Below are 15,086 nucleotides of genomic sequence, written 5' to 3'. Positions count from 1 at the left end.
TAAATATACAACAATTTTGAATAACTGTCCACTGTAGTGAACACTATGCGTGAAAGGGTTAATAATACAGGTCACTGAGTTTTCATTAACTGCACAGTTTATTCTTAAATGCACATGTCAGTTTCCCATGCACCATTAGTACTCTTTTTTTTTTTTTTTTTTTTTTTTTTTACATGTCAAAACTCTCTTGATAAAAAGTGAGAAAATAGAGGCTATACAATTCCAAATGACATGCAGTTTTTACCCTCCAACCATTCTTTAGAAATTAATGAGATAAATTAGAGTCTTTAATTAAACTTTAGGAGCAAGTTGAGCAAGAGGGAGAGTGTGAGCAGAGCAGAGCAGTGATGGATGAGATTTGGTTTACAGAGAATATGTCTAGGACTTCGCTCTGCTCCCCTCTCATTAGCCTTCTGGCTTCTATGTAACACAGGGACAAATCTGCTTAGTGGAAGACATCTACCTTCAGGCTATCATTGCACCCTTCTTCTGTGGCTAAATTTCTCTGCAAACTGCCCCGCTCTTCCAGCTGTTCTTTCTCATCCACCCTTATACTGACTCGCCCTCTTTTAACTGCTCACATGCCTGAGATTTAAGTAAAAAAAAAAGGCTCATAAGCCTAAAAGCAACCTCCCCCTCTCCAAATACATAGCCACAGCAGACAATTAGACCTATTTCTCAGCATTAATTACCATTTTAATTAACAAGGCTGTGAGAATGAATAATCTGACAGCATATGGCTAAGGGTATAAAATCATAATCCTATCACAGTGTTATTCATTCCCTCCCAGTTCCAGGGACTGTTTCAACATGCTGGTCTAATTGCTATTGCTGGGGGTGGGGACAGGGAGGTGAGCACAGAAAAACAATAACAATGCTAAAGCTGCAGGCAATGCTAGGTTAAGCCTACACCCAATTCTTGATGTGCTCCTGATGCGAGTGCAGAGCTTGAAAACACTCATAGAAACAAAGAGGGACAAGGGAAATGACAGACATTCAAGATATGTCCTCCTCGTCCTAATGGCAAGGCCAGGACACTGAATTGAAACATCTGCTCTAGTGAGTGTCTATTCAAATGAGACATGAAAAGCTTGTATTTTTTTTTTTGGGATGTGATGGGGAAGAGAGAAGAACAGAAAACGAGGCAAAATAGCTTTCTTAAATAACATCATTGTTTATTGCATGTGTCTATAAAGAATCAATACAATCTAAAGCAATGAACTAAGTTTAAATTATCATCTCTTAGTAGCATCACAATATTCAAGATGTGAAATATTTACAAAGAAAGACACAGCAAGATAAGCCAGGGCCCATAATGTAACCTTTAAGATGCTGAATAAAAACTTGAAACATTATCCAAATGCAAAAACACTGCTCAAAACACCAATAGGCTCGATTAGCAAAAAACAAACAGAAAAAAAATTTCATTTCAAATTTGAAGAAAAAATGTACAAACAGCAAAAATCTGATTTTAAGGTTTAACAAATATTATTAACAGTATTTATACATTTGGTACGTCTTTGTAAACTAATTTTCAAAAGTGTAAATATTGCATATATGCCATTTGTGTTGTACCTAAGTAACAAGAATTAATTATGTCAAGTATTAATGATTTCTCTTAAAGTCTTTTTTTAGAATTACGTACAGCATTAGAAAATGTCCTCATAGTGGCATTTATTTCACAAGACCATCCCATGACAGTTAAAAAAAATCAAAGCCAAACCATTCTGGTTAGCGTATAACTTAATTAGTGCTTTTGTTGTATCAGAAAGTTCACTCAAACACATAGTATGTACAGTACAAACAACATAAGTTATTTAACTTAACATCTTTCAAACGTTTTCTCAGCGTTTACTTAGATGAAATTCTCTGTTAACATCACACTATTTACAGTATATAGGCAAAGGTTAAGTACCAGTGAATTCAGATAAATTAAGAGATACGTCCCCTGGTCTGTTTCTTTTACTCGGTTTGTATCTGTGTCATTGTTTCCATTCAGTATTTCTGCATGTTTCATTGTTGTTATTGTTGCAGTTGTGTTTTTTTGCTTGGAAGCTTGGAACATAGCATGTACTACATTCAACGTGTCTTGTGTTACAATCTATAAACTTTGTAAGTGCAAGACCATGCATTAGCTCCGGTGTGTCTTGTCTGGTTCTCTCAGCTCAAAGTGGCAGCAGAGGCCAAAGGATCAAGCTTTTGAGCGGCTCATTGAACAGCCAGTCAGTCCATGTCCTGCATTCACCGCATTGCTCGGCGCTGCCTGCACCTGCTAACCAACCAGCTGGTGTGACAGGGCTCTGCAATGAGGCATCAGGTGAGAAAATATAAGATTCTGTGCTAGTCATTTACTATTTATAACTACAAACATTCATGTCCCTGTCCATTCCTGCAGGCCATGAAGGCATACAGGATATCACAGATGAACAGTGGATAGGTTGGGTCCAGAAGTAAAGTGGATAAAGGTGCTGAGGCTTGGGCTCAGACAGGCCACAGATCTGTTGTTCAGGTTGAGGAGGACCTGCTTCATGTTGCAGTATTTGTGTGGTGTTCATGCAAGTGTGATGCAACACAATGCTAAGTAATCCTCTAAGGTCCTGTGGGATACTTTAAGTGTGTATGAGTCACTACTCCTCCATCTCAGGCATATAATAAATATATTACTCTGGCTCTTGAATACATACTTTTGTAATAAATGTAACGTGGGGAGAAAGGGAACTTAATCTCAGAGAGGCTGTCTCTCATTCAGCTCTGATGAACATTCAGTCTTTTAAGTGATCACTTACATCTTTGATATACTGCGTATTTATAGGTCCGAACTAAAAGATCCATCAGAAGGGGGCTGATGGAAGAGTAAGGCTTTGGATTGGTGATTTCAAAAACATTCACCTCTGAAAATAAATATTATATATATAGTATAATTTTCTGACTGTGAGAATTGGTACCAACCTGGTTTTTGTTGAGGTAGGTTTTTAAACAAAGGTTAACTTTGATTTTTAAATATGTTCATAAATGCCACCTCATTTTGCAGTACAATCTGTATAGAAAATTCACGCACACATTTCTCCAAATGCATACATACATGATAAATAAATAAATATATGTAATCTGTATGCGGGAAAGGTTTTTGCATGTGTTCTCCAGGTTTGGTTCACAGGTTTTCAGGCGAGGGTATCTGGCAACTGTTGGCTGAAACCAAAAGAAAACCAGCTGAAAGTGTATGAATAATAGTAACGACAATAATAATTAACATAACAATATACTGCAGAATAATTTTGCAGGCCTACGTACACATATAAATAGTCAACTATCTATAGTCAGAATTAAACGTCCATTTAAGTTCTTGTTGTTTTTTTAAGTAATCTATTACAGCAGCAGAGATGGCGCCTGAATGTTTTGGTGCCGAGAAAAGCGGAGGGAAGATTTGGGGGAAAGTGTCCGTGTTGCCATGGTGACGGCCATCCCAATGACCCTTGAAGGCAGCGAAGGGGTCAAAGGACTTCGGCTGCAGTACATGGTCCAGCTGTCGTTGTGGCGACCTTGTTACTAAACTGCAGTGAAATCCTGTGTTCACAGGAGCAGAGGGTAGAGGAGGGGAGTGGGAGGAACCCACCAGCCTTCATTCTGAAATGAGAAGAAGAAAAGGAAGCATATGTGAATTGCTTATAATGCAATAAAGACAGATGATATGCTGGATCTCATGTTTCTTTAGCAACATCAGCCTGGGTTACACCAACAAAGACACAGTGTTATTATTATTATTATTATTATTATTATTATTATTATTATTATTGTTATTATTATTTCTGAAATCTTTGTCATTTCTAACAAGATATTAAAGCTGCTGAGTGAATCCATGTTTAATAATGCAAACTGACATTAAGGTTTAATCAATACAACATGACTGCAAACACAAATCAAAATGTAAAAAGTAATTCATTGACTATGAAATATAAAAACTGAGAGTACTATTTTTAACTGCTCTGTATTCCAAATTCTGATGGTGGCAGCAGAGAAGCTCTACAATTCTCCTCGACTGAGAAGAAGGTAGTGGTTGAATTAATGAAACATGAAAAAAAAGAACAAACAAAAAAACAAAAAATGTTGATTGTGTGAAACTTAATTATTTTACTCAGTTCACCTAAAAACATTATCCATGTCAGTTAGTTAAACCTGTAAGTTGAAGATTTAAACTTCAAACACCATTTAAAATTAAACCATGATTTAATCGGTTTTAAAAATGAATCCTTGTTGGTCCCATCCAGTCTATACTGTATATGTAATTAGTAATGTAAGACAGAACAATATAGAGGAGGGGGACATCAAAAGGATACCTCTACTCTTTACATAAGTAGTAAGTGCTCTTATAGACCTGCCTTTGTGTGTGTTTCTATTCCTTCACTAGTAGACCCTGATGTGGCAGGTGCTTTCACAGCAGGGAGAAAACAGAGTGGCATTTAGCACTGTGCAGCTGACACAGAGCAGCCTCCAATGACGGCGAGAGGCGGCAACAACACTCCCACACACCGACCAACGCACATGCAGGTATCCTTGATTGCGTACCTACTAAAGCCAAATGAATAAATCTGCCAGGTTTGTTCCAGCACACACACAAATCCATTCTATTTTCATATACTCTTAAACCCTGAGTCTTCAAAGTGTTGCTTTTCTCCCAGTGGAAAGCTGTGCTGACCCTTGCCCCTGTGTACTTGTTTGTGAGGTTTCATTTGCATGCAGCTATCAAATGGGAGCGGAAGTCTCACACACACACACACACACACACACACACACACACACACACTCTCTCTCGCCGTGGCTGCATTTCTTCCCTCATTCGCTGTCTCCTCTCTCTCTTCTCCAGCCGTGAACAAGAGCTGTTTTCACAAAGCTGGATGTGATCGTCATTCTCTAAAACAAACCTTCCATTCACAGTCCTCACTGTTACCCCCTCCTCAACTACTCCCACCGTAAACACACGCACGTCTGTTCTCGCTCCTTGCCCCTCACATACTCGCAGCAAATGAAAATCAGTGAGCTTAAATCAAGATGAAAGCTTTGTAAACACTTGGCATGTGCTTTAATGATGACCAAAACATAAGACAGGGAACGGGTTCCTTTGGAATTTCTTCAACCATTAACTATAAAAAAACCAAAACAAAACGGATCTTCATTCACAGTGCATTACCACAGATGGTCATGGATGTCTGTGATACAAAAATCTAGAATCAAAGTCCATTTTAAAAGAATAATAGTGATTGATTTCACCTCTGAGGCCACCTGAGTAGGCTGGACCCTGTTTGTTCTTTGCTGGAGACAAAATAGAAACAGTAGGGTAGGAGGTGGTGGAAAACCACAGTAACAGAATCAACCTGACAGGGAGGAATGGGAATGCAGTGAGGTCATGGGACTAACGGTCCTTAACAGTCTGTGTGTGTTTCATGCAGGGCTGGGCTAGTCAGTGGCCTGTAGAGGCAGACACTTGGGTGAGAATGACTGAGATGTGCCGGGAAGGAGAGCTGAATCACTAACAGCTCAGATTAGCAACCAGGTGTAGATATGATAACACGAACATAAACACTGAATGATATACGCTTTTATGTTGTAACTGTAAATTCTTGTACAAATGATTGCATTAGCGGAGGTGCTGTAGGACAATGTGCAGAGTTGAGGCTCTAAACTCAGTACACACACTGCTATTTCAAACAAAAGCTGATCGCAGAAAAGTGTGGGTGGGCAGGAAGATTTGGGGAGGCGGGGTGTTATTGAGAGAAGGGGACAGAGGTCCAGCAGGGAATGAACCCAATGGCTTCTACTACCCCTCCTCTTTAGAGCACGTCCACACAACCCTCCGCCCCTCCTAACGCGACTGTGCCCCCTGTCCCAACTCACACACACACACACACACATACACACACACCACGGCTGTGTTCATTATTTATTTAGTTCTCACAGGCTAAATTTAGTCCTGCTCCATTCAGGGCTAGGACACACACACATAGGCATGTATTAGCAGGCTCTTCTCTACTGCTTCAGAAGCAGAGTAAACACGTCCCCATGTCTGTTAATGTGTTATCTGCTCGAGTAGTTCCCTGCTGAATGGGCTCTTCTAAACAGCAATAGCACAAAATGGAAATTATTCACCCACTGTTTTTTTCAAATACACACTCAAAATGGAGCCTCGCAATCAATTAAAACTAAGGTCAGGAGCAGTTTTCTCCTACAGACAGGGGAAAGATCAGCGAGTTCAGATCTGATCTGTTTACATTCCTGCTCTGCTGACTCCTCCCTGAACTACACCACTATTTCACCAAACAAACACTGACTGACTCCTCACCTCTGACCTCCCACACCTCTGTCTGACCAACAAAACAAAAACACCACCACTATTGACTTTCCTCCTCCATTTTACACACATCCCACAGAACACAAGCAATTACGTTTTTCACTCTTGTCTATTTAAAGTGTATCCTCTGCACATTTCAGGAGCGTAAGGTTTCCAAACATGCTGTGATAATTACCCAAGAGGCTACACTTCACATTACAAAATGATCAGATGAAATTGAGCTACTGCCACATTGTACAACAACTGTCTGACTAATCTTACGACATTACTATTGTATAATTCCAATAATTGAGGGGTATACAAGTCTGAAGTATGAACACCTGGATTACTAAACATAAAACGAATAAACACAATGCAGAAGAGATGGTGAACTGGCCTTTCGATGACTGACTTTCTAAACATAAAGGAGCTAGCTAAGCCTATCAGGTGTGTGTTTAAGTCCTGTATCTACTACCCGTAGACAAAACAGCCTCCTCAAGAATGTCTAATCCTGAAGTGAATGTAATCCTTCTTACCTGAAAGCTAAATTGAGGAAACGCTAGGTTGACTTTGTTTTTATCTAACGCTGGAACATCCCGCCCTACTTTACTCAAAGAGTTATGTATTAGACGGTCAGGAGTGCTATGTGTGTCTGTGAGGGAAAGGAAAGTACAGAACAGGTGAGAAAATAGACTAAGTACTCCTCAAAATAATGTATCCGGAGAAATAATCCGGAAGACACACTACCTGCTCTAATACGACAGTATAAGGCATGACAAATGGCTAGAATATACTAAAATATGGTAATGATCTGTGCAGAAACTCATTATATCCATGAGATATGATGTAAAAAACTGGAAACACAAATTGTGAGTTTGGTTGCTTTAGACTTCACGATATTTTAGCTGTTATATATCAGGCCTTTACAACATGAGCACACTGTACCAAAAGACGTTTAAGATCAGTTAACCTGGCTGTTAGTTGTTTATACTTGTGGATAGTATGAGACAATAGTGAGAGTCTTCTTAGTGGCTCTAATCGGATTTGATCATCTGATTGTTTAATGCATTGTTAGACAATAGTCTGGTGTGAAAAGCCAATCAGAGAGAGTCCACTAAGGTCAGAAAACACGGAAACAAACAGAAAAAAAACAACAACAAAAAAACCCACAGTGCTCAGATGCACCGGTGTGGAGAAGAGGTGGGTGTGTTCAGGGGGTGGGTTAAATCACATGATTTCTGAAAAACAGAAACCAGTGCCTGGAGAATACCAGAGAAACGGGAGAGGAGGACGCAGAAGGGGGAAGGGTTTTGGGGTTGGTTCATGGCTTCTTGAAACTGGCTCGCCACACCCCCACCTTCTCCCTGTTGTTGTTGTGGCAGATGGTGGCCAGTCATTAGCGTATTGTCACTCTCCTCTGAAGGGCCAGATAACCAGTGAGCACTGCTTGGCGGGGCAGGTGCAAAACCCCGGACTCCCCCGCTACCTCCACCATCTGCTGACGGCTGTGTGTATGTCCGGGCAGCAGAAGAAGACACACACATACTGGGATTGTGACTGTGTATGTGTATGTGTGTGTGTCTGGGTGGGTTTAGGAGTGGGTGGGTAGTCTAGGCGTATTATAAATGAAAAGCAAGGAGAGTGTGAGTCAGTAGTCTCCCTTGTCTGTGCACATGTAAGCTATTTTTGCCTGAGACAAAAACAGCAGATAAAACTGAATAAAGAAAGGGGGAAAATAAAGCTGCTTTCATAAAAAACAGAGAAGCGACAGTAGGGATTCACTACTAAAAGAGATCATCAAAGAAAGTAAAAATAGTACTAACACTAAAAGCTACTGTTTTCCTTTAATCACCCAGAGATGGATGTGTCATATCTCTACTGTGCTCTTTCACAATGAGCCTCTAACTCACAGCACTGGTTCAAAGGTCATGGAACTGACTTTGACAACAGCGCCAGGAGGCATTCACTGAAAACTAAACACCTCCTTCTGTCACTGCACCTCATGTCAAGCCCAAACCCAAACAACGGTGTTACCCATCATCTAACAGACTTCACCCTTCCTCACTGAGCCACAAGGAAACCATCAAATACAGACAGAAGGGATACGCTGTAATATTTGCATGTTAGTTGTAGAATTCTCTCTCTGTTTCTCCCTTACATGGTTAAACTACTGATACCAAAATGAGCTGAGGTGGTATGTGTCCCTAATCTGCCAGTTTTCAATGGATCCACTGTGGGTTATGCAGAGTAGGGTTCACTTAGTGATAGCATGAGAATGTGGTAAAGCCTGTCGTGCTATAGTAAGACACGTGTCCTTGTTTTCTCTTTCCACTATCAAAGTCTTGCCACACTGGTCACGTCGCTGTTTATAGCAGAGTTTACTCGCATGTACAAGTATGTTTCCATCCCCTAGATTTTTTTTTTGTTTACAAGGAAAGGCTTATATAACCAAGATACAGTAGCTAAGGCCAACCATTACCAGAACAATACTGATCTCTATTTCTTTCTGTGTTTCTTTTCTGTCTTTCCTTCTTACTCCTCCATTCCTCCCCCTCACTCACTCTCTCCCTCCCTCCAGTCAACAGCTCAATTGTCTATTTTGTTGTTATAGGAAAACAAAACAAGTCATCCAACCTTCATCACCATTGTTCCTCCACCTCCCTTTTGCCTCCTCCTCTTCCTTGTCTGCTTTCATAACCTCAGACAAACATCTCCACTAAGTTTCAAAGTTCAAAATTTGGATTGTGTCTTCTCAAACATAAAAGGTGGCAGGACACAATGGAAGTGACGGGACAATAGGTGGGAGGTTCACAGCAGGTATGAGGTAGCCACATGTGCATGAGTATGTGTGTGGATGTCTAGTCAGAGTCATATGTGTTAACACAAAAACAATAGTGAGTGCCTGCTCTATGTCAAACTGTTTCATTGGCATGTTTGTGAAGTTGTTCACAATGAAAAAAAAAGAAATCCTCCCATCCCCCTTCTGAGTCCATCCCACCAGGTTAGAAAAACAAGTGAGCATTCATCTCTCCCGGCAACCTTTGCACACTGCCCGCATTCCAGTCCTGAAACCCAGTACCTGACAATTGATAAACAACTGACTCACTTGTTTTTCTGGGGAACCTGATGACTTGCACCAAGCCCCACACTGGCTGCGCTCACAGCAAGAGAGCCAGCAAAGAGAGAGACACAGACAGACAACTTGGTTGTGAAACCACAAATAGCAATTAAACTCTTATATTTCACCATCAGGAACACCGACTTCTGACTCACAATGATCAGGACACAATGTATTTTCTTTTCAAACAACAGCAACTTCTGACATTGCCCTGTTGTGTCATCGCTCTATGTAAATAATCCCTATCCTTTAGAGAGGTATAAAAAAACATAGCCTAAATTAAATGAAAGGCAATATTTTCTGCAAATACAAATAGTCCTAAATATTTCTCAGCTTATTCACTGATATTGCATTCCTGTTATAATTACAGAACAGAACAGGAAACGCATGTGAACCTTTCTCTTTCTATATAATATACATATATTAGGTATATAGTGGTTAACGCGTCACTGGATTAGATTTTATGTTGTTGAATAACTCATGTGATATGAAAACTGCGTCAGTGAGGGGCAGAGCAGCCCATTCACGCAAACACAACTGCAGAATCAAGTCAGACAGAATACACATGACAAGTTGGTGCGCACTTTCAAAATAAGATGATGCGAAAAGTCAGGCTGTAGCAAATGAAGTCAGTTTAAGAAGGTGGAAGCTGATCTGAAACTACAGTTCAACTAGTAAGTAACAACAGCCAGAATACAGATAAAAATACAACCTGTGCGTTTTTATTTGCGCACATAAAAATACGTGATGCTTTTATTTCGAAGGAGAATATCGTTTTCCGGTAGAAATTCTGCAAAATGTCTAAGTCGTAGCAGATGAAAGACATAGTAAACACGTCTTCTCAGCATCGCATAGCCTTGAGATTTGTGCGTCAGGGGTGTGACGACTTGGTGACTAATCCTATCTAAACATCACAGGCTACACCCAAAGGCATAACAACTTCACTTCCCACGGATCTTTGAGCTTGTCTTTACACACTGAAAACTGCTGTTGTCATACAATATGCGTCTAAATGGAAAACGGACTGAAATGATGGGGCTACGTGTTATTGTTATGCGCAACGTTTCCGAAATGACTATAATTACGCTGCGTCGCTGTATTTATCATGTTAAGTACAGACCCTTGAAAACATAGATAATGCACTATTCAATATTAAAACGACAATTTAAGATCAGATGTATTCAGAAAAACACACAAACAGACATACACTGCAGTCATTATATGTTAAAGATGACATGATTCTATGGACAAACAAACGAGCCTGTTTTTTCCAGCATTTTCATCTCTTATAGATAATCATCTTTTTCCTTTTTTTTTTTTTTGTTTTTTTTTTTTAGGATGAAAACGATTTCTGATGCGCTGCTTAGCAACCAGCAGCCTATTCCGGCAGAGTGCACAGTAGCCCTAAGGCGGATCTCTAACCTACTCGAGCCCTACACCATTCACTTTATGAATGAAAACCTAGTGGATGAATGAGTTTGTCACGTGTATGAAAACACTCACCTTTCACAGCAGTGGCAGTTTCCTTGAATCCCAGGCTGGCATAGGGACTTGTGTTGAAACCGTTCATGCCCCCCTTGCAACCACAGGCTGCCTTGAACCTCAGGAGTCCATCACAGCCCCCTAGTCTGCATCCACCAAGGTTTCCCTCCATTAAGTTTAAGGCAATGTAGTTAAGTCCATTTTGATAACCAGCTGACGTCTCCCTGCACATGGGGCTGTTGCTACTATAGTCCTCATCAGGTCCCTCAGAGGCACGAACGCTACGGGATACATTCTCCACAGAGGCAGAGCTATGCCTTTTGGTGTCATGAGCAAAGGATGGGCACACAGGTGCAACAGTGGTGGTGGAAGAAAAGGTCTCAGAACTGTGCCGCCGCCGCCCATGAGGGTCAGCTCTGATCACTTTGGCCCCCCTGTGTGGATCCAGAAGGTTGACAGACAATGATGGACCCCCTAAGAGAAAAGAGTCTACTGGAGCAGGTGGTACTTCATCCACAATACTGCTCTCAAGGCTAAGTCTTTGCACACAGGTAGTGGGGCTCATAGGGAGGGGCGCAGCATCACTGGTGCAGAGGGCAGGTAGGGGAACAGGGGGGCTGAACGTCATCTCAGTGTAGTCGTCCTTAACTGGAGCCGTCTTATTCTCTACCAACCCCTTTTCCTCTGTTTTATCCACCAAAGTTGTTTCCATCCCCGCTTTAGTTCCCTGCACATCCAGCTGAGAGTTGAGCACACTAGGACACGTCAAGACTTCAGGCCTGTGTTTTGTACTACCTGCAGGGGAGGGACCTTCAGCATGGTTTGAGCCAAGGTGGTCTTGAGAGTGTGCATCAACATTTACATAGTCCATGAGTGGTGGTGATCCCTTCTCTGCACATGAAAAATTCAAACTGGAGGACTCTGAGCGCTCTGATGCTCTGGATGTCAGTGGGTCACCGTTAGAACTACTGAAGTCTATGTTGATGTATTCTCCTGGACTGCGCGGCTCTGAGGGAAGGGGGTGTTCACTCATACATGGTAAGGTCCTGAGAGACTCCAAAGCCAAGCGGGTGGGCCGACACACCCTATTCCGGTGTACCAGCCCCCCCTCTACTCGAGCCACTCTAAAAGGAGACGGAGCAGAAGAAGGGGTGCCCGGTGTACCTGGAGACGCACTGTCCGAAGACCCTCCTGGAGAGACAGGGCAGTAGTTGGACTCCTCATCTATCCGTTGTCTTTGTAAACTCATCACTACATACTGGTCTGTGTCTGTGGACCCTTTACGCTGCAACTGGCCTTTAAGTGAGCGCGGCAGTGAGCTGTAAAAATAAGGCTGTCTGTGATGTTGCTGGGGGTGGGGATCTCCGGCTGTAGGACTAAGGATGTTGTCAGGGGGTGTGAAAGACACCAGGGGGTCAACAGGAGACATATTCAGGTATTCACCATTAGTGAGCTTTCCCTCTGTGCTCTCCACAGACATCTTGGTTCCACACCACATGCGCATATAGCCACTGTCCTCCAGTGAAACACTCCCTGGGGAGTCGGTGCGTGGGGCCAGCCCAGCTGAAGTGGAGTGTGAACGGGGGTTGATGATCTGTTTTGGGGCAGAAATACACATGGGGCTCATTGGCATATAGAAGTCATCTTTGGACCCTGGAGTCTGAGGTGCCACACCTGGCATCATAGGCATGTAGCCACTGTCAGCTGGCAGACTGTCCGAGCTGACCTGGACAGCCCTGTAATCCTCAGGATAGGTCCCTTTAGGAGAGGCAGTGTGACACCTGCGAGGAGCCTGATTTCCACTGGCAAAGGTGGCCCTCATGAGAGTATACTCATCTAGTGATGCTGAAGATACTTGTGGGGGACCCCTCTGCTGGCGAGGGGTGGTGAGGGAGTATGTACGCTTTCGATAGGCCTTGTCTAGCTCAGGTATACAACGGTAACCATTTTGATTCTGCCTCTCCATCACCATGTAACCATCAAGCTCACTGCCATCTCGAGAAGGGGGGGTGTCAGCTTTGAGAGACTCAGGAGTGTTGCTACGTAGTGTCAGAGAAACCCTGATGTCCCGTGTGTCTGCAGGGCTAGAGCCATACTCCTCACATGATATAAACCCAGCATCACTAGGAGAGCCTGAGAAGGAGGCACTGCAGCTGGAGGGGCGAGGCGCACTGCTGTCAGGGCAGGAGGACAGGCTGACTAGGCTGGGGGCAGCCATGGGTGGGGAATGAGACAGTGGCATAGACATGGACTTACTGTGCTGGAGGGAAGAAGACTCAAACGTCCGAGAAGGGCGTGTTGTAATGGTGTGAGATCTGCTCAAGAGGGTCCGGTGGACCCCTGGGCTGAGGGGGCTCCCGGTCACTGACATGGGGCGTGTCATGGTGCCGTCGCCCTCGCTGGCGGTGCGTATTCGACAGGAGGTAAATTTGCTCACGGGTGAAGTGGCGGCCATGCTATCAGTGCGTGACCGACGGGGAAGCCCTGTCTGACTGGGAGGGGGGTTGTTCAGGTGCCGCCGTGTGGGCACAGAGATGGGGTTTGTCCCAGATGACTGGCTTTTACTGCGCGGACGGAATTCCGACAGCTCCTTCATGGCTTTCATGGCCTCTAGGATAGTTTCGTGGATGTTTTGCGCCACCACAGAGTCATCCGCCTGCATCCATAACTCCCCCGGCCCCGTGGCTGCGGAGCGTCCGACCTCAATGAAGAAAAAGCTGTCAGAGTGGCCGCACCTCCGGATGTTCATCAGCTGTAAGATGACGGAGGCAACCTCTGAGTTCAGTTTGACAAAGCTGATAGTCCGGCTGGACAGACACAGCCTGTACACCCCGGTCAAATTCCTGCTCTGGCCCAGACCTTTGGATTTCAGGTTGACTTGCCAGACCTCCTTGTAGACGGCGGTGACCGGGGTTATTACCCCATAGCTGGCCTCGTCAAAGCCGACCAGGGAGGACGCAGAGTTGGACGCGGATCCGTCATACACTTTCCCCTCTGCCATTAAATCTGTCAGGACCTGATACCAACACTCCTGTTCCTGTTCGTTTTCTGCCGCCACCGCAAAATACTCATCCTTAGTATAAAGCGCAATGAGATATTTGTGTTTTGCGTCCGCTCTCTTGTTGATACACAGACAACAGTCCAGTGGAATAACTCTCTTCGGGGACGATTTGTTTTTCCATTTCTTCTCGCTTTCGTAGTACTCCAGCCGGGCAGGGAAGCCTTCAGTCGGTTCCTTCAGCACAAAAAAGCGCTTGTGTCCGTGTTTTTGCTTCTTCAGGTATCCGCACTTCTTAATATTCCCGTTAACGCTCGTATTATTACTGGGTAATAACGGTTGATCTCCCGTATTTGGCGGACTCGCCATTCTAGCGTCCTTCACTTTCAGACACAATGCTTCCTTTTCCTCGACTTTGATGAAGAAACGACGCGCTTTTTACTTTAATCCTCTATTTTACGCGCCGGTTGTGCGTTCGTTCGTCTTCCCAGCTGAGCAATAAATAACACATGTCTGCTGGTGTCCGACTGAGGAGGGGAAACAACATGTGACGATCTACACATCCAGCTCTGAAAAAAAAAAAAAGGCAAAGGAGGGGAAAAAAATACACACACCGACAGTGGGCGGTGCGCACTCAGCTCATTGGGCTTATTGGTGGAAACGGGAGGAATGCTGGAGTGAGATAGCCCCGTTCAAAGCAGAGAGGGAGTTCGGAAAAAGCCCTCCTACTATTACTCTGCCCTCTTCCGACTCATTTGTGCGTAGTAAGACAGGACTATAGCTTTATTTTTAGCACCTCTTGTCCTGTGATCCAGCATTTGGCTGCTATGAATATTTTTTTTATATATATATCACTCTATTACTCCAACTGTTCCTATAAAACCTACGTATTTGCCATTTAAAGAAATATGGCAAATGATAAAACACAAGATCAAAATAGTTATCCTATCTGAGTCAGACAGTGTTTTGCCACCAGTTTTATTTTAATCGCCTGTTGTTGTCTATGTTTGTATTTTAAACATCATGTTTACCCTATTTGAACGTGACTGGAGATGGATCTGTTCCAGTCCTCCTCTACACATGGTAAACAAGAATCACCCAGTCCAGACTGCAGCTCTGTCAGAGGAATATAATATTCCCTCTGCGCCACCAGCCAGAATACATTC

At 43.2% G+C, this 15,086-nt stretch overlaps 1 protein-coding gene across 1 annotated transcript; it reads right to left on the bottom strand.

Annotated features, from left to right (window-relative positions):
* Nucleotides 1–1,154: 1,154 nt before the first annotated feature.
* irs2b (insulin receptor substrate 2b) lies at nt 1,155–14,657 on the bottom strand. The gene is made up of 2 exons (XM_030124539.1): nt 10,944–14,657; nt 1,155–3,624 (listed from the first exon to the last, which is right to left on the bottom strand). Exons 1-2 carry the CDS (start codon nt 14,287–14,289, stop codon nt 3,620–3,622), a joined length of 3,351 nt encoding a protein of 1,116 aa, XP_029980399.1. The 5' UTR covers nt 14,290–14,657; the 3' UTR covers nt 1,155–3,619.
* Nucleotides 14,658–15,086: the final 429 nt, after the last annotated feature.

The sequence above is a fragment of the Sphaeramia orbicularis genome, chromosome 21, assembly GCF_902148855.1.
Source record: "Sphaeramia orbicularis chromosome 21, fSphaOr1.1, whole genome shotgun sequence".
Classification (NCBI taxonomy): domain Eukaryota; kingdom Metazoa; phylum Chordata; class Actinopteri; order Kurtiformes; family Apogonidae; genus Sphaeramia; species Sphaeramia orbicularis.
Note: the sequence above shows the minus strand (reverse complement) of the source record. Positions and strands in the feature narration are given on the sequence as shown.